Below are 20,721 nucleotides of genomic sequence, written 5' to 3'. Positions count from 1 at the left end.
CATACCTAAAAGTACTTATTCCTTAATATCTTTTTTATATTGCATCTTTGTTGACATTTCCCTCATTTTCCCACAGTTTTGCTTGCTTAAAGTTGGTTTTTTTGAAACAGGAATCAAATAAGGCTTATCTATTATTACTCTGTTCCTTTTAATTACCACCTCTTCTCAGTTTGGACTCCTGATGATATTACCCAGACTCTTGATATCATAAACCAGATTGTAGCAAGAGCTTTCTATCTGGTTTCCCAACTCCATTCACTGAAATTGTTTTCCCCCCATAGTCACCAGTTTTCTCCTGCCAAAGGTTTTGATCCATTTTGCTTCTTCCTAAAATGTAGATATGGTGATGCCATTCTTAAGCTTGAATACCTTCAGTGAATAACCAAGGCACAGAGACATATGTATAGCATGCCTTTCTTTATGTAAAAATTAAAAGTTGTGTGTGTGTGTATATATTTGTATATTATTTCAAGAAGAATACATAAAAATTAGCAATGATAGCTTCTTTTTTTTTTTTTAATGTTTATTTATTTTTGAGACAGAGAGAGACAGAGCATGAACGGGGGAGGGTCAAAGAGAGAGGGAGACACAGAATCCGAAGCAGGCTCCAGGCTCTGAGCTGTCAGCCCAGAGCCCGACACGGGGCTCGAACTCACAGACCATGAGAACTCATGGACCATGAGATCGTGACCTGGGCTGAAGTTGGACGCTTAACCGACCGAGCCACCCAGGCGCCCCTAGCAATGATAGCTTCTTAAGAGGGAAACTGGATGACTGAAGTAAAAAAGACTTAGGTTTTTAATATTTTTTGTTTCAATTATTTTATTTATGTAATTATATTCATTTTAAGTAAAAAACTTTTTTTTTTTAAAAGTACTACTGAATACTGAGTAAATTATAAGAGTGTAAACCTCATACCTAGGAATTTTCTACTCTGTACCCTTCCCTTTTGTTTCTAGCCAGGGTGCAGCTCTGCTAGGTGGCATTTGGAAATGTTTCAACATGGCCTTGATCATCACAGTATCTAGAGAGTATTAATGCACAGGGATCCAGGATTCTAAATTGTCTATGGTGCTTAGTGTGGTTCAATTCAAAATGCCTTTAGCTTAACTTTGAGGATCATTTTTCTCCCCAAGGAATTTAAAATGTTATCCATTCTTAGTTTTTGTGTTCTATTGAAGCTTTAGTTTTCCTATTCCTTTGATGTGGCACTATTTCTATACATGAAATCTTCTCTTTTTACCTGTTTGATGAGCTTATATTGGTTATTTTTGTAGTTATTTGTATGCATAAGTTATTTTTCATATGAGAGTTTGAACTTCTTACAGAGTTAGAAATGTTTCCTGTGAGTTTTTGTGATCTTTAGAAAGTTAGGCTCTGTGTATACTTCAGTTTCTATAAAAAAAGGATGATAATATAGCTACATTGAGGATCATTGCAAGGTTTAAATAAATTGGTAAATGCATGTAAGGTATTTAGAACAGCATGTTATGTAGATTATATAATATATTGCAGAGTACTATGTATAGTAAGTATTCTGGAAAGTTTCTGGCTGTGTGGAGTATTGATGAATAAATGAATGAATTAAACTGAGTATTATTCTTCATTTTCAGAGATTAATGTAAATATAAACTAGGTTTTTGTCTTATAACCAGTATTCGTTCATTTTTTCAAGAAATAATAATTGAGTGATCTATGTGCCAGGCAGTAGTGTGTGGTGTTGGAAATACACCATGGTGAATAGGGATTGTGTTTGCCCTTACAGAGCTTACTTAAATACGTAATTACTTCCTAAAATCTGAGTTCTGTCAGAGAGCTATAATAGGGAGGAACCTTGTTTTGGTGGCCAGAGTAAAAATCAGCCTTTTCTGATTGAAAATAAGAAGTCTGAAGATAAAAAATTAAAAAAAAAAAAAAAAATAAATAAATCTGAAGAGGGGCGTCTAGGTGGCTCAGTTGGTTAAGTGTCCAACATTGGCTCAGGTCATGATCTCCTGGTTTGTGGGTTCGAGCCCTGTGCTGACAGCTCAGAGCCTGGAACCTGCTTTGGATTCTGTGTCTCCCTCTCTCTCTGTCCCTCCCCCACACACCCTCTGTCTCGCAAAAAGAAATAAACTTAAACAAAATGTCTTAAGAATTCTCTGTGATATACCAAATTATTACCCCTTTATTTTAATTGCTTTAGAAAATAGTTAGCTGTTGTATCATGCATGGTAACCTAGGCTGCCAACATAGTTATTCTCAACAGTCATAGTAATAATAGGGAGTATCTTTACCTCATGTTAATGGCATTTTTGACATCTCTGAGGCCCTAAAATTGTGATCTTAAAGTATTGTTTCAAATAATGGTTCTATTTATGTAGTGATTACTGTAAAGTTAAGTATATTGCATCATTTCTATGAATTGAATTTTATTGTTTTATTTAGGTGTTGAAACTTGGTGAATTCTTGATTTTAATATTTGTGATTTCATATTTAGAATTGTTTTATATTTCTCTACATATTAGGTGTTAACTCCACAAAAGTTGGAACTGTTACGAGCCCAGATACAACAAGAATTAGAAACTCCAATGAGGGAACGTTTTAGGAATCTGGATGAAGTAAGTAATTTATATGGAAGGAACTGTGCATTTGTCTTTATATGACTGATTAAAACCATTATCCCCCTTCTTAGAAGCCTTGCAGTAGCACCTCTTCTAACTCAAGAATCCTTACTTTTAGGGCTGTACAAGATGAGGTCCCTTTATCTGTCCGACTTCCTTTCCTCCATCCACTTTGGCTTCTTTGATGTTTCTTTGGCACTCCAGAAATGGAACAAATCAAGAATCTTTGTGTTAGCTCTTACTTGTGACATGAACAGTGTCCTTCCAGATATCTCTTGGCCAACTTCCTCCTCTCTTTTAAGTCTTTATTGAAATGTCACTTTCTCAATGAGGCCAACTTTGACTAGTATTTCCATTTAATTTTCTTCCTGCCTTTCCCATCACTTCTTAGACCTTTGGACCCCCATTTACCCTCCTCTACTTTTTATTTTTCTCTAGTACTAATCATGTTCTCATATGATGTATAATATTTATATTTTCTATATTACCATCTCTAGAATGTAAGTTGCATGAGAGAAGGAACCTTTATCTGTTTGGTTCATTGTATATTCCAAGTTCCTAGAATGGTTCCTAGCATACAGTAGGTGCTCAATTAATATTTGTGGAACAAAAGAGTATATTTCATGCAACCTCATAAAAATAAAAATTTGTTACAGTTTTCCTTTAGATTGAAAGGTTTCCTTCCTTTTATGAGATATTGGTATAATATGACTAAATGTTTAATCAATGGAATAGGAAAAGATGACGTATATTAAGTACTATGCTTGACAACTTATATATGCAACCTTATTTAACAAATAGACCAGGACTTACACATAACAAATGAATATTGTCCCCTTCCAGATGAATCCGTTTGGAAAGCTGTAGTTTAGTGATGCTGCATTGCACAGAAACAGTTGTAGAATCCGCTTTTATAAATGGATTATTGGCCTGATAAAGTTGTCTTTTGAATATCCTCCTGGTGATAACCAAAGCATTACGGTTGAGAGGAGACTTAATTTTGGGATGTAAACAAAGCCACTTAGACTTAAAATAGGCAATCAAGTTAAGTAAAACCTTAAAAAAAAATATGTTTCTAATAAAATCATGAAACCCATTTTCTTGGCTTGTAAACTGGCTTAGAGAAATCTTTCAGCTAAAGACTTACAGTGATCTGAGTATTTTAGGAGGCATTCTTATGACTTAATTACCTGATGAATGTTGAAATAGTATCTCCTTCGTCTTCTCTATTGCCTGAGTTGTTACTGAATTTAGAATACTGGCAACTTTTGTAATGTTAGTAAGCAGAATTGGAAGCATACCAGAGAGTTGCATGTATTCCTGGTTAGAAAGGTTGGTACTACGTATGTATATTCTTTAGACTGGTGTGTTGAACTATCATTGTAATATTATATATAACACATATTGTATCTATATATAATTTATTATTGTTATTTTTAGGCGTGAGTGAGCATATGTGTATGAGCAGGGAGGGATAAAAAGAAAGAGAACCTTAAGCAGGCCTACACCTAGTGTGGGTCCCTCCAAGGGGCTTGATCTCACAACCTGAGATCATGACTTGAGCCAAAATCAAGAGTCAGATCTTTAACCAACTGAGCCACCCAGGCGCTCCTATCATTGTACTATTTGATTGAACCTTAAGTTATTGTACTAAATATTCAAATAATCTTTTATCTACTTTGAATTCATCCTGTCTGGCTTTCAGGAGGCTATTTTCTATTTTACTGTAGAGTTAATTTTTTTTTTTTTTTTAATTTTTTTTTTCAACGTTTTTTATTTATTTTTGGGACAGAGAGAGACAGACAGAGCATGAACGGGGGAGGGGCAGAGAGAGGGAGACACAGAATCGGAAACAGGCTCCAGGCTCTGGGCCATCAGCCCAGAGCCCGACGCGGGGCTCGAACTCACGGACCGCGAGATCGTGACCTGGCTGAAGTCGGACGCTTAACCGACTGCGCCACCCAGGCGCCCCTCAAATAATCTTTTATCTACTTTGAATTCATCCTGTCTGGCTTTCAGGAGGCTATTTTCTATTTTACTGTAGAGTTAATTTTTAAAAATTAATTATGTTTTGAAAGGTGTACTACATTCTTAAATATTAGTTTTTTAAGCCCAGAGGTCAAAAGTGTTGATGTGCTATTCATTTTTATTATTATGAGAATCAGTGAGGAAATAAGGTTAATTGAATGATAATTTGCTTTATTGGCACTTTCTTAAGAATGTACTGATTCTGTATATAGGATTCTTGTCATAAAATTTTTTTTCAGGGTTTATTTATACTTATGTTAAGCTTATTTTTTACTTTTTAGAATGGCTTTCAATATAATGCAATTTAAAATTATATTTGCAAAAGCGATTTTTGGAGTAAGTACAAATTTCATTTATAAACTTGTCTGTCATAAATTGCAATCTTTTAATTTAGGAAGTGGAAAAGTATAGAACTGAATATAATAAACTCCGCTATGAACATACATTTCTTAAATCAGAATTTGAACACCAGAAAGAAGAATTTGCACGTCTTCTAGAAGAAGAAAAAATAAAATGTGAATCAGAGGTGAGTGACTATACTAGTTTAAGTCATTATCCTTCTAGACAGTAAAATTTTGTTTTTTGTAAATCCAAGTTAGAGTTGATTGCATAATTAAGTTTCATTGATTAATGGTGAAGTATTTGGCATGATTTTCATCTGCTCTGTAGTAACAGTTTTGTGTGTGTGAACATTCTTTTTGGCTATTAGATTTTCCTCTTTTTTTCCTCCTTTATTTTGCCCCAGTCAATGCAGATAGACAGTCCCTTTTCTCCCGTAGCCACAGAGACAGACTTCTTTTAACAAATATAGTTTGTTTATATCATTTTTTATGTGTACTGTCCCCCTCTACTTTTTTGGGACCAAACCACATCCAGGAGAGCCCTGACTATCAGCCCATGTACCTTGTTTCTACTGAGAGAAATAAGGGATTTATACTTTATGGTGTGCCCATCACATTCAAGAAGTGAAATTTGTTCTTTCTGACATCTACAACTGCGGAATTTTCTTTCTGCTGCCTACAGCATGTTCCCCTACTCTGTCTCTATTGTTTGGGCAGCCTTTCTACTAATTTTAGTGTTTTGTCTCCTAATTTTGCCAAAAACGAGATAATGTGTTTATCATTCTTTATGTAGTTTTTACATGATTTTTTTCAGGATGGAAAGAAATACCAATTTTGTCCTGCTATATTCAAATAAGATAATGCTGGTTGAATTTGTTAAAAAAAAAAAAAAAAAAAAAAGCTTGGTATCTGCAATTATGTGAAACATTCTGTGTACAAACACATCTGCATTATGTATTTATTTTGTTGTCTTTATTTGGAATTAAGAATTAGAATATACTCACCTTCCTTAACCAATTTCTAACTGGATCAAACTGATCTATTTTTAATCAGCATACTGTTCCATGATTGTTTGATGTGTAAGAAGCTCTATGAACATTAGATCGTTTGAGTCCACTGATGATACAATACTAGAAAACTATAAATACTTATATAATAGCCTTTTTTATTAAAAAATTCTTTACAACTTTAAATGCTTTGTTCACATATAATCTTTTGTTATAATAGTGAGATAGGACAGGACTGTATTATTTTATCCATTTAAAGTGAGGGCACTTGAGGGGTGCCTGGCTGGCCTAGTCACTAGAGCAGGCGACTAAATAATAAAATACAAAATAATAAATCTAAAATCTAAAATAAAATCTAAAAAAAAAAGGACACTTGAAGCACAAGATAAGCAACTTGAGCAAAGTCTCATAGAAGGTCAACAGCCAAGTTTACGGTAGAACTCAGGCACCCCAACTATCAGCCCAAAGTTTTTAAAGTTTGAAATTACCAATGATTTGAAGTTGACAAACCAATTAGGAGCCATCCACCAACTAATTTTGTCAAGAGATCTGTCAATCTATACTCCTTATGATGATGAAAGGTTTTGCATCTGTAATTTTGACAGACCTAAAGGAATTACATTTAAAAATTTTCTTGTGGAAAATGGGAATTAAAGATTTCCAGCCTAAAATGTAGGTTTAGTGTATTGAAGAGTAACCACTGAGGTTAAGGATACTGGTGCTTTATGTTATACTCTGCATTTCAAATCTAATGTTGATGTTTATCTGGTAGTGATTATTTATATTCTCTATTTTCTTAGTTTTATTGTTTTTCTAAAGAATGAAACCTGCATCTGAAATCTGATGACTAATCTAGTTTTCACCCTTGAAAGATCAAATAATATTCACTAAAATTTTCAAGGGGTCAATGGTGTCATTAATTTTCCTAGTTTAAATGTCTTATGACATTGTTAGAAATCTGAAGATAAACAGCTAGCTTAGAAGCCATAATTAACAGAGACTAGAAGAGCAAAACTTTCCAATAAGACCAAAGTACTTTCTACTTCCCAATTGACTATTCAGGGACAGTATTAATTAGTGGATAATTGGATATGCTCTTTCATTCCATCACTTTATACTCCAGTTTCTATACACAAGAAGAGTAAAACCTAGTGATATGATTGTAGATCAGGAGACAGGAGTAAAACTTCAAAGTGAAGACGACTCTTGCCATCTTCCAATTTTACAATTTAAACTGGCATAAAATATATTAGTTTGTACTAAAAATAATTGGCTTTTCTTGCGTTAATTAAGGATTCACACAGTACCTATGCATTTTCACTTGTAAAAGAAGTGACTGAATATTCTTTACTGTGTTGGTGCTTATATGAATAGGAAGATTCTGTTAGTGTTTTCATGAGAAGGCCTCCTGTGATTCACATTTCCCTCATGATATTCTGAATTAAAAAGAATGTATTAAAGTAGATGTCTTTATCTTATGAATAAGATAATGTCATGATTTTTCAATGCATTTGGCTGTAAGTACATACTAAGTCTGGACTACATATAGATGCAATTCTGAAATTGCCTATATAGGCACTGTTTAAAGTGATATGCTGTGTTTTCATTATGTTATTTTGTGTCTAATTTTATATTCTGCAAATAGTAATGAAGAACAATACAAAGGGTTTTAGGTACAGGTGATTATACTGGTTGACTGAAAGAGTGAAAGAAGCAAGAGTAATTCAGTGAGGAAGTATGATGTTGAGAGAGGGGCAGTGAGCACTGCATCATATAAAAAACTTTAGGGTGGCAATATACAATGACAGGTCCCTGAGATTATTCCATCAGGCTCTCCAGACTGAGCTCTACCTTGGCTTTTATTGGGCTGATAAGATGTTCAGTTTCCTGTGACAAAAAGAATTTTTCTGGGTCCCTATTACCACAGGCTATTTTTTTTTCTTTTTTCTTTTTCTTTTTTGTTTTAAATCAAATTATTTTATTGTCAGTGTTAGATTTTCAGTGTAATTTATAATAGCATTCACAATAATACCCTATGTTTCATTTTTGGCAGATTTATACAGTGTAGTCTTGGCTTTGGGAGTAGATTCCCGTGATTCATCACTTATATACAACACCCAGTGCTCATCCCGATAAGTGCCCTCCTCAGTGCCCATCTCTCATTTTCCCTGCTCAACCCCCCACCTCAACCCCCCACCCCCATCAACCTTCAGTTTGTTCTCTATTTACGAGTCTCTTATGGTTTGCCTCCCTCTCTGTAACTTATTTTTCCTTCCCCTATGGTTTTCTATTAAGTTTCTCAAATTCCACATATGAGTAAAAAATAAGATAACTGTCTTTTTCTGACTTATTTCACTTAGCATAATACCTTCCAGTTCCATCCACATTAGATTTCATTCTTTTTCATTGCTGAGTAGTATTCCAGTGTGTGTGTGTGTGTGTGTGTGTGTGTGTGTGTGTGTGTACACCACATCTCCTTTATCTATTCATCAGTTGATGGACATTTGGGCTCTTAATTTGGGCTCTCAGCCCATAATTTGGCTGTTGTTGAAAGCACTGGTATAAACATTGGGGTACATATGCCCCTATGAATCAGCACTCCTGTATCCATTGGGTAAATTCCTAGTGGTGCTATTGCTGGGTCATAGGGTAATTCTGTTTTTGATTTTTATAGGAATTCCACACTGTTTTCCAGAGTAGCTGCACCAGTTTACATTCCCACTGACAGTGCAAGAGGGTTCCTCTTTCTCCACATCCTTGCTAACATCTGTTGTTTCCTGCGTTGTTAATTTTAGCCACTCTGACCGGTGTGAGGCAGTATCTCAACATGATTTTGATTTGTATTTCCCTGATAATGAGCAGTGATGAGCATCTTTTCATGTGTCTGTTAGCCATCTGGATATCTTCTTTGGAAAAGTGCCTATTTATGTCTTCTGCTCATTTCTTCAATGGATTATTTGTTTTTTGGGTGTTGAGTTTGGTAAGTTCTTTATACATTTCTGATACTAACCCTCTATCCAATATGTCATTTGCAATATCGTCTCCCATTCTTTTGGTTGCCTTTTAGTTTTATTGATTGTTTCCTTTGCTGTGCAGAAGCTTTTTATCTTGATGAGGTCCCAATAGTTCATTTTTGCCTTTATTTCCCTTGCCTTCAGAGGCATGTCTAATAAGAAGTTGCTGCAGCCAAAGTCAAAGAGGTTGTTACCGGTTTTCTCCTGTAGGATTTTGATGCTTTCCTGTCTCACACTTAGGTCTTTCATCCATTTTGAGTTTATTTTTGTGTATGGTGTAAGAAAGTGGTCCAGTTTCATTCTTCTGCCTGTTGCTGTCCAGTTCTCCCAGCACCATTTGCTGAAGAGACCATTGGATACTCATTCCTGCTTTGTGGAAGATTAGTTGGCCATACCTTTGTGGGTCCATTTCTGGGTTGTCTATTCTATTCCATTGGTCAATGTATCTGTTTTTGTGCCAGTACCATACTGTCTTGATGATTGCAGCTTTGTAATATAGGCTAAAGTCCGGTATTGTGATGCCTCCAGCTTTGCTTTTTTTTTTTTTTCAACATTACTTTGGCTATTCGGGGTCTTTTGTGGTTCCATACAAATTGTAGGATTGTTTGTTCTAGCTTGAGAAGAATGCTCTGCTATTTTGATTGGGATTGCATTGAATGTGTAGATTGCTTTGGGTAGTAGTATCGACATTTTAACAATATTTGTTCTTCCAATCCATGAGCATGGAATGTTTTTCCATTTCTTTGTGTCTTCAGTTTTTTTCGTAAGCTTTCTATAGTTTTCAGCATACAGATCTTTTACCTTTTTGATTAGGTTTCTTCCTAGGTATTTTATGGTTCTTGGTGTACTTGTAAATGGGATCGATTTCATGATAGCTCTTTCTGTTGCTTCATTATTGGTGTATAGAAATGAAACTAATTTCTGTACAATTGATTTTATATCCTGCGACTTGACTATATTCAGTATCAGTTCTAGCAATTTTTTGGTGACGTCTTTTGGGTTTTCCATTTAGAGTATCATGTTATGTATGAAAAGTGAAAGTTTGATTTCTTTGCCAATTTGGATGCCTTTTATTTCATTTTGTTGTCTGATTGCTGAGACTAGCACTTCCAACACTACATTAAACAACAGTGGTAAGAGGGGACATCCCTGTAGTGTTCCTGATCTCAGGGGGAAAGCTTTCCGTTTTTTCCCATCGAGGATATTACCTGTGGGCACTTCATATATGGCTTTTATGATGGTAAGGTCTGTTCCTTCTATCCTGAATTTCTTGAGAGTTTTTATTAATTCTCAATAAAATTGTTGAATTTGATTTGCTAGTATTTTGTTGAGAATTTTTATACCCATGTTCATCAGGGATATTGACCTGTAATTCTCCTTTTTAATGGGGTCTTTGAGAATGAAGGTAATGCTGGCTTCAGAGAATGAGTCTGGAGGCTTTCCTTCTGTTTCTATCTTTTGGAACAGCTTGAGAAGAATAGGTATTAACTCTGCTTTAAATGTCTGGTAGAATTCCCCTGGGAAGCAATCTGACCCAGGACTCTCTATTTGTTGGAAGAGTTTTGATAACCAGTTCAAATTCTTTGCTGATTATGGGTCTGTTCAAATTTTCTATTTCTTCCCATTTGAGTTTTGGTAGTGTGTGAGTGCCTAGGAATTTGTCCATTTCTTCCAGATTGTCTAGTTTGTTGGCACATAATTTTTCATAGTGTTCTCTAATAATTGTATTTCTGTGGTGTTGGGTCTGATCTCTCCTTTTTCATTCATGATTTTATCTGTTTGGGTCATCACTCTTTTCTTTGTGAGAAGTCTGGCTAGGGTTTTATCAATTTTGTTTATTCTTTCAAAGAACCAGCTCTCAGATTCATTGATCTGTTCTGTTTTTTTGGATTCTATATATTTTTAATTTCTGCTCTAATCTTTATTATTTCTCTTCTTCTGCTGGCTTTGGGATTTCTTAGCTGCTCTGTTTCTAGTTCTTTTAGATGTGATGTTAGATTCTGTGTTGGGATCTTTCTTGCTTCTTGAGATAGGTCTGGATTGCAATGTATTTTCCTCTTAGGACTGCCTTTGCTGCATCCCAAAGGGTTTGGACTCTTGTGTTATTTTCATTTGCTTCCATATATTTTATAATTTCTTTAATTTCCTGGTTGACCCATTCATTCTTTAGTAGGATGTTCAGTAACCCCCATGTATTTGGAGGCTCTCCAAATTTCTTTGGTGGATTTCAAGTTTCATAGCATTGTGATCTGAAAATGTGCATGGTATGATCTCAGTCCTTTTATATTTGTTGAGGGCTGTTTTGTGACCCAGTATGTGATCTGTTTTGGAGAATGTTCCATGTGCACTTGAGAAGAATGTGTATTCTGCTGCTTTTGGATGAAAAGTTCTGAATATATTTGTTAAGTCCATCTGGTCCAGTGTATCATTCAAAACTATTGTTTCCTTATTGATTTCCTGCCTAGATGATCTGTCTAGTGCTATAATTGGAGTATTAAAGTCACCTACAATTACAGTATTATCAATACATTTGCTTATGTTTGTGATTTATATATTTGGGGTTTCCACGTTGGGGGCATAAACATTTACAATTGTTAGCTTTTCTTGATGGATAGACCCCTTAATTATGATATAATGCCCTTCTTCATCTCTTGTTAGTCTTTGGTTTAAAATCTAGTTTGTCTGATATAAGTATGGCTACTCTGGGTTTCTTTTGACATCCAGTAGCATTTTCCATCCCCTCACTTTGAACATTTACGTGTCCTCAGGTCTAAAATGAGTCTCTAACGGGTAGCATATAGATGGATCTTGGTTTTTTTATCTGTTTTGATACCCTGTGTCTTTTGACTGGGTCATTTAGTCCATTTACAGTCAGAGTAATTATTGACAGTTAGGGATTTAGTGTCATTGTGTTATCTGTAGGTTTTTGTGCCTGTAGTGATGTCTCTGGTCCTTTGTGATCTTTGCTACTTTCCACTCACAGAGTTCCCCTCAGGATCTCCTGCAGGGCTGGTTTAGTAGTCATGAACTCCTTTAGTTTTTGTTTGTCTGGGAAAGCTTTTATCTCTCCTTCTATTCTGAATGACAGCCTTGCTGGATAAAGGATTCTTGGCTGCATATTTTTCCTATTTAGCGCATTGAATATTTCCTGCCACTCCCTTCTGGCCTGCCAAGTTTCAATGGACAGGTCTGCTATTACCCTTATGTGTCTACCCTTGTAGGTTAAGGCCCATTTGTCCCTAGCTGCTTTCAGAATTCTCCCTTTATCTTTGTATTTTGCCAGTTTCACTATGATATATTGGTGATCAGTTTTTGTTGATTTTGAAGGGAGTTCTTCGTGGCTTCTGGCCTTGGATGTCTGCTTCCTTCCTCAGATTAGGGAAGTTCTCAGCTATAATTTGTTCAAATAAACTTTCTGCCCCCTTGTGTCTCTCTTCTTCTTCTGGAACTCCTATGATAGGGATATTACTACGTTTTCATTGAATCACTTAGGTCTCTAATTCTCCCCTTGTGGTCTAATAATTTCCTGTCCCTCTTTTTCTCAGCTTCATCATTTTCCATAATTTTATCTTCTACTTCACCTATTCTCCCCTCTGCTTCTTCCATCCTTGCTGTCACTGCATCTAGTTTATTTTGCATCTCATTTACAGCATTTTTTTTTTCTTAATTTTTTAATGTTTGTTTACTTTTGAGAGAGAGAGAGAGGCAGATTCTGGAATAGTGCCACCTCCTTCCCACAGTACTCAAGGGAAGGTATTGCTCTCTCCCAGAGCGCCCACCTTTCTGCTGAGATGGCTACCGAGCCTCAGGGCTGGCTCCCCTCCCCCCAAGGCACACGAGTGTGCACATAGCTCTGGTCCGGAGAAAGCTGCACAACTCTGAAAACGCCCATCTTCACTCCTAAGGCTGTTTTCAAGGTAGAAACTGGCTCTCTCTTATTTATTTTTGAGAGAGAGAGAGACAGATCGTGAGTGGGGGATGGGCAGAGAGGGAGGGAGACACAGAATTGGAAGCAGGCTCCAGATTCTGAACTGTCAGCACAGAGCCCCACACTGGGCTCCAACTCAAGAACCGTGGGATCATGACCTGAGTCGAAGTGGAATGCTTAACTGACTGAGCCACTCGCGTGCCCCCATTTACAGCATTTCTTAAATTTTTTTTTTTAACATTTATTCATTTTTGAGAGTGAGAGAGACAGAGCACAAGTGGGGGAAGGGCCAAGAGAAGGAGACACAGAATCCGAAGTAGGCTCCAGGCTCCGAGCTGTCAGCACAGAGCCGGACATGGGGTCCCGAACTCCTGGACCACGAGATCATGACCTGAGCCAAAGTCAGACGCTCAACTGACTGAGCCACCCAGGCGCCCCTTTACAACATTTCTTAATTCATCGTGACTACTTCTTAGGTCTTTTATTTCTGCAGCAATTGATTCTCTGCTGTCTTCTATGCTTTTTTCAAGCCGAGCTATTAGTCTTATGGCTATTATTCTAAATTCATGTTCACATATATTGTTTATATCTGTTTTTGAGCAACTCTCTGGCTGTTATTTCTTCCTGGAATTTTTTTTTTTTTTGAGGAGAATTCTTTGGTTTCATCATTTTGGCTGGTTTTCTGTCTTTTACATGTTTTAATACCTTGTTGTGCGTCCTGCACCTGTGAGTACTACTATATTAAAAAGGGGTCATACACTGTCCAGGGCCTGGCACTTTAGGAAGTGTTTTTGGAGTGTGTCGCATGCACTGTGTTGTTGTGTCTCTGGTTGCTTGATCTCCCTTTTCATAGAGGTGGTTTTGACCTTCCGCCAGGTGTACTTTGATTTGTTCGTTGAAATAACCCTGGAAAAAATGATAAAAGGGGTGGGGGGTTAAGAGGCCTTATCCCATACAAAGAGAGAAATGAGAGGGGCAAGAAAAAAAGACCCGGTAGAGAATCAAAGAAACTATAATGCTTAATTTAGAGAGAGAGAGGAAAATAAAGAAAAAGGAGATACGGAAAAGATGTAAAAAGAATAGAGTAAAAATGTCTGACTAAACAAACAACCAGAACAGAGAAAGAAGAAGAAGAAAAAAACCATACATACAAATAAAAAGAATTGACCAAAAATCAGATTAGAAAATGCAAAACTGCAGGACAGTTGTCTGTCGGTGCTTTGGACCCGGTGGCTGTGCTGGTCTGGAGGAGAGGCTGTCTGCTTCTGTCAGTGTCACTCCATAGATAAGCAGTTACCAGGTACGGAGGGGCAGGGTTTGGTGTAAGCGGGTCCTGCCTCCACTGGGGTCTGCCGTCCTGTTCCCTGAAACCCCAGCATGTTGGTGATGAGGAGAAAAATGACCACACCCCAGTTTCTCCTCCCCCATCCAGATATCTCAAACCACGCTGTTCAGGCAGCCCTCCCAGAGCCGCACAGCCAGCTGGCTTGTCCTGGGCCACAGTCTTCTTTGCCTCCTAGGTGCTTGGCTGAGACTCAAACCTGATATCTTTAAGGATTCTGCTCTGCACGGGCCGGATTCTGAAATAGTGCCACTCTGCCCAGTCAACAAGGGGCCTCTGGCTGGCACCTGCAGGGTCTTTTGTCCTTGGAGGGGCAATATACCCCCTTCCCACAGTACTCAAGGGAAGGTACTCCTCTCTCCCAGTGCATCTCCCCTTTCCACTGAGATCACTATGGAGCCTCAGGGCTGGCATCCCTCCCTGCCATGTGCACATAGCTCTGGTCCGGAGAAAGTCGCACAACTCTGAAAACTCCCATCTTCACTCCTAAGGCTTTTGCAAGGTAGACCCTGGCTGTCTCCAGACCTTTTGTTCTCTGGTGCATGGTCTGGAGAGGTTTTTCTCTTGTCCAATTACAGTCCCACACTTCCACACCCTTTCTCTTCCTTTTGTCTCTCCACCAAAGGGGTTTCCCCCACTCTGTGACTAAGACACTTGTTTTATCTCTCCCAGTTCGCAAACACACAGCTCTGTCCCACCAAGCTGTCTCTGTACACCTGTGGATAGGTTTTCGTCAGTCTGTATCCTGGATTCCTGGAATTCCAAGTGTTCTGACTGCAATACTGCTGTATTTGAGGGAGGGGGGAAATTCTGGTTTCCCTACTTCTCTGCCTTCTTGACTCCTGGCCTCTTTTTTCTTTTTTTTTTTTAAATGTTCATTTATTTATTTTGTGCATGCGAGAGAGAGTGAGTAGGGGAGGGGCAGAGAGAGAGAGAGAGAGAGAGAGAGAGAGAGAGAGAATCCCAAGCAAGCTCTGTGCTGTCAGTGTAGAGTCCATGTGGGACTCGATCTCACAAACCATGAAATCATGACCTGAGCTGAAATCAAGAGTTGGGCATCTAACCCACTGAGCCACCCAGGGTGCCCCCACAGGCTATTTTTTTTTTTCTTACAACACTGGTAGCACAGAACTGACAGTGATTTCCTCGTTTTGTTCTTTATCCTGACACATGTATCTTAAAACACTTCTTTTTTGTCCTGGTATGTTCTGAAGTCCTAGTTGGCCCATATGGCTCCTTTATCTAAAATATTCCAAGTTCTCTAACTTGCAGCCTTCTCAGATTACTATGAACCATGTTACAATAGGCAAAAATCTCCCAAATTAAAACTAAATTACCTCACAGTGGGAATTCTCTGGGATTGACTTTTGCAACATTTTAGAAGGGCTTTGTGAAATTTTACTCATTAAAATTCTCTGTGTGGATGCAGTTTAGAATATCTCAAAAACTAAACTTTTTATATCTAAAATTTTTAATGTCTAAGATGTTTATTTAACGTGACATTGAGAACTGACTGAACTGAACTGTGTGCCTTAGTGTTCTCATCTGTAAAATGGCATTAACTGTAGTTCCTATCTCATGGAGCTATGAGATTTAATAAATTACGACCTGTAAAGTGCTTAGATGAGTACCTAGTGCCTAGCACAGTAAATTCCAGCTATTGTCATCGTTTGAATTTGCATGTACTCCCATCTTTTGAGTCCTTTAGCATGCTGGAGTTTCAGTGTCAGGTCTGTACTTGAAACCATGTGAATAGTTCCAAGGCATCTCTCATTTTACTCCCTGCGCCTCCCACCTTCATCTCACTCCTAGCACTCTGACTGCTCTGCTTGTAGGCACTCTGTGTCCTTACAGCATGTGTTTTGTTATCCCTATTCTCTTGTTCAGTCTGAGTAAAATTACTTAAAAAAATTTTTTTTAAATGTTTATTATTAGAGAGAGACAGAGAGCAAGCAGGGGAGGGGCAGAGAGAGATGGAGACACAGAATGGGAAGCAGGCTTCAGGCTTTGAGCTGCCAGCACAGAGCCTGGTGCAGGGCTCGAATCCACAGACTGCGAGATCATGACTCGGGCTGAAGTCGGCCGCCCAACCGACTGAGCCACCCAGGCACCCCAGAGTAAAATTATTTTTAAGACATAGTGAACATCAGCTCTTTTCCCTACAGTTGAACCTCATTCCCTAATCTTTCTGTAACTGTGTCTGGAGTTCTGAGAATTGCTTTTTCCCTGTGACTATCTTTCTCTTACTAGGAGAAAGTAAGGGTATAAGGAAAGGAAACCATAACATCCAAAATTGGATTAAAATATGAACTTCAGATTTGTAAATAATTTAAGTGTTACTTTCTTAGTAAAAAAATAAATGGCAAAATGTTTTGTATTCCATCACTAATTTCGGAAAAATTAATTCTAGTACATAAAGGGGAAGAGGAGAAACTTAGAATTGTAGAAATATAAAAAGGTGAACTAAATTGATTTTAAAAACTGAGATCTAAGAACCTGAAACTTCACGTGCAAAATATTTACCATAATGCCTGACACACAGTAAATGCTCAAATTAATGGTATTATTACTGTTAGTACCTGGCAACATTAATCATAGTACTAATTATCAAAATAAATGTAGCAGATATTTTAAAATAGATTTCAGATTTGTAAATGACAAACTGTAGAATTTGAAGAAGTGAAATACATAGAGGGAAGATGTAAATTCATACTTACTTTATTGAGAGTCATTTTATATACTTATTTGAATTCTGTCATATGTAGGAATTAGATAATCATTGTTCCCATTTTATAAGTGAGGAAACACTCATTTATGAGAAAACATTCATGAAGCAATGAGAGACTAGTCCAAGGTTAGTAGGTGGTAGAACCATGATTCAGATCTAGGTAGTCTGGGAGTTTCTGTTTCTGGCCATAATAGGGACTGAGTTTTTCTTAAGACCTTCACTAAAAACTGACACAGAATATAGGAAACAGTGGTGTGCAGACTGGAAAGCATGTAGTACAAGGCAGTGATCCCTGAAGGAAGGAAAAAAATGAAATAATCTCTACAATTGGCCCATATTATGTCCATCAGAGTGGAAAGGCTTTAATGCATGGTGCATTGAGTAGAAGATTCAGAAGGGTTTTACTTCAGTAGTGAAGCCAAATTAGCCCCACACTAAAGGGTACTCTGGTTCTCCCTAACAAGTGTAAAAGCAAGGTCTAAAAGTATTAAACTATTTCTAAGTAACCTGAAAGCATAACACAATGAAGATTTTAAAGTATGTAAAGGAATCCAAAAGTATCTAGTACTGAAACAAACAAACAAAACCCCATAAAATTCACAATGTCTGACATCTAATAAAAAATGACTGGGCAGCCCAGATTGGTTCATAAGTTATGGGTTCCTAATAAAACATTTAAGGAAGAAATTATGTCAGGTCTCTGCAGTCTTTTACAGAAAATAAAGTCAGAGGTAATATTTCTTAACTCATTCTGAGAGGCCAGATACCTAATACCTAAACCAACCTAATACCTAATATCTAAACCAAAGACAACAAAACAAAACAAAAACTATAGACCACTGTCTCTCATGAACAAAGATTTCAAGAATCCTGAACAAAATATTAGCAAATCAAATCCAATACTGTATAAAAAGAATAACACACTGGGAACAAGTAGGTTTTTTAAAATTTTTTTTTATTTTTTAACGTTTATTTATTTTTGAGACAGAGAGAGAGCATGAATGGGGGAGGGTCAGAGAGAGAGGGAGACACAGAATCCGAAGCAGGCTCCAGGCTCCGAGCTGTCAGCACAGAGCCCGATGCGGGGCTCGAACTCACGGACCGTGAGATCATGACCTGAGCCGAAGTCGGACGCTTAACCGACTGAGCCACCCAGGTGCCCCAACAAGTAGGTTTTATGCCAGCCATGGAAACCTGGCTGAACATTACAAAATGAATTAATGTAATTTGTCACATCAACAGGCCAAAAAAGAAAAATCAAATGATTGTTATCAGTTGATGCAGAAAGAACATTTGACGGAATCCAGCATCCACTCATGATAAAAACTCTCAGCCAACTAGGAAGAGAGGGGAACTACCTTAACGTGTTAAAGAACATCTACAAAAACCCTATTGCTAACATCATACTTAATGATGAGAAACTTAGAGCTTTCCCACTGAGGAAACAATGAGGCAAGGATATCCTTTTACCACTCCTTCTCAGTACTGGGAGTCTCATTCAATACAGTAAGACAGGAAAAGAAAAGACTTACAAATTTGGTAGAAATAAAACTTTGCTCGATTATCTACGTAGAAAATCTGAAACAGTGAACAAAAGCTCTTGGAACTAGTAAGCAGTTACAGTGAAGTTGCAGGATAATGTACAAAAGACCATCACTTTCTGTGTAATAGGAATGATGAGGTAGAATTTGAAATGAAAAACACAGTATCACTTGTGTTAGCATCCCCCAAAGGGAAATACTTAGATATAAACCTGGAAAAAAGGTAGAAGATCTATATGAGGAAAACTAAAAAACTGGTGAACAAAATTAAAGAACTACATAAATGGATAGTGGATAGGAAGACAATGTCAGCATGTCTGTTCTTCCCAACCTGGTCTATAAATTCAGTGCAATCCCAGTCAAAATGTCAGCAAGTTACTTTGTTGGTCTCAACAAACTGCTCTTGAAGTTTATAGAGAGAAACAAAAGACCCAAAATAGCCAACACAATATTAAAGAACAAGGTCAGAAGACTGACACTGTCTGACATCAGGATTTACTATAAAGCTGTTATAATTAAGACTGTGTCCTTCTGGCAGAAGAATAGACAAATAGATCCATAGAACAGACCAGAGAGTCTAGATATAGACCCATACAAATAGAGCCATTTGGTCTTTGATAAGGAAGAAAAGGCAGAATGGAGAAAAAGTCTTTTCAACAAGTGGTACTAAAACAACTGTAAATGCACATGCAAAGAAAAAAAAAATCTAGACACAGACCATACACCTTTCACAAAAGTAACTAAAAGTAGTTCTACTTTTAGACCTAAATATAAAACTTAAAATTATCAAACTACCAGAGGATAACATAGGGGAAAACTTAGATGACCTTAGGTTTGGTGATGACTTTTTAAATACAATACCAAAAACATGATATATGAAAGGAGTAATTGGGAAGTTAGACTTTATTAAAATTAAAACATCTGTGAAAGACATTGTAAGGAGATTAAGAAGAGAAGCCATTGACTGGTAGAAAATATTTGCTAAAGGAACACATGATAAAGGACTGTTATTCAGATTATACAAAGAATTAATAAAACTCCACAGTAAGAAAAAAACCTAGTTTAAAAATAAGCCAAGCACTTTAACAGACCTTTCACTGGAGAAGATCTACACATGCAAAATAAGTATATGAAAAGATGTTAAACAATGTATGTTATTAGCGAATTGCAAATTAAAACAAGATACCACAAGACACTCATGAGAATGGCCAGATCCAGAACACTGGTGATACTAATTGCTGGTGACAATGTGGAGCCAAAGGACTTGCCAGCATTACTGGTGGGAATGCAAAATGGTACAGCAACTTTAGAAGACAGTTTGACAGTTTCTTACAAAACTAAACATAATCTTACCATGAGTTGCAGCAGCCATTCTTCTTGATATTTACTTAAAAGAATTGAGAATTTATTTCTGTACAACCACCTGTGCACAGTTGTTTCTAGCAGCTTTATTCCTACTTGCCAAAACTTCAAAGCAATGGATATGTCCTTCAGTAGGTGAATGGTTAAATGAACTGTGGTACATCCGGACGTGAACAGATAGAGAGGAACCTTTATTACATATTACTAAGTGAAAGGAGCCAATCTGAAGAGGCTGTATATACTGTAGTATTCCAAATATATGACATTAAGGAAAAGGGAAAACTATGGAGACATTAAAAATGTCATTGGTTGCCAGGGATTAGGGGAGAGGGAGGGATGAACAGGTGGAGCACAGAGGATTTTTAGAACAGTGACACTGTTCTGTGTGATATTAAAATGGTGGGTACATGCCAGTATACATTTGTCAGTATCCATAGAAGGTACCACACAGGAGTGAGCCCTAATGTAAACTATACATTTTTGGTCATAATGTGTATTACTATATGTTTATGAGTAGTAACAAATCTACTCCTCTGATGTGAGATGCTGATAGTGGTGGAGGCTGTGGGTATGTGGGGGTAGGGACATATGGGGACTCTCTCTGTATTTTCTGCTTGGTTTTGATGTAAACCTAAAACTGCTCTAAAATGCAAAGACCTTTTTTTTTTATAAAGACTTTAAAAAAACTTTTCAGTGTAATTAACTTACAGTGTTATATTAGTTTAAATGTACGATATAGTGATTCAGCAATTCTGTATATCACTCGGTGGTCATCATGATAAGTGTACTTCTAATTCCCTTTACCTATTTTACCCCCCCTCCCCTTT

General features: G+C 37.1%; 1 protein-coding gene across 4 annotated transcripts in view; it reads left to right on the top strand.

Annotated features, from left to right (window-relative positions):
• The window catches only part of CEP83 (centrosomal protein 83), a 120,664-nt gene that overhangs the window by 43,830 nt on the left and 56,113 nt on the right, over positions 1 to 20,721 (top strand). For all 4 annotated transcript variants that reach the window (XM_060656759.2, XM_060656755.3, XM_060656757.3 and 1 more), the window contains 2 exons: positions 2,508 to 2,600; positions 5,026 to 5,157. In XM_060656759.2, coding sequence (XP_060512742.1) covers positions 2,508 to 2,600; positions 5,026 to 5,157 — 225 coding nt within the window. The remainder of the gene's footprint in view (positions 1 to 2,507; positions 2,601 to 5,025; positions 5,158 to 20,721) is intronic.

This window comes from Panthera onca, chromosome B4 (genome assembly GCF_046562875.1).
Source record: "Panthera onca isolate mPanOnc1 chromosome B4, mPanOnc1 haplotype 2, whole genome shotgun sequence".
In the NCBI taxonomy this organism is placed as follows: Eukaryota; Metazoa; Chordata; class Mammalia; order Carnivora; family Felidae; genus Panthera; species Panthera onca.
This window is presented reverse-complemented; position numbering and strand designations above follow the sequence as displayed.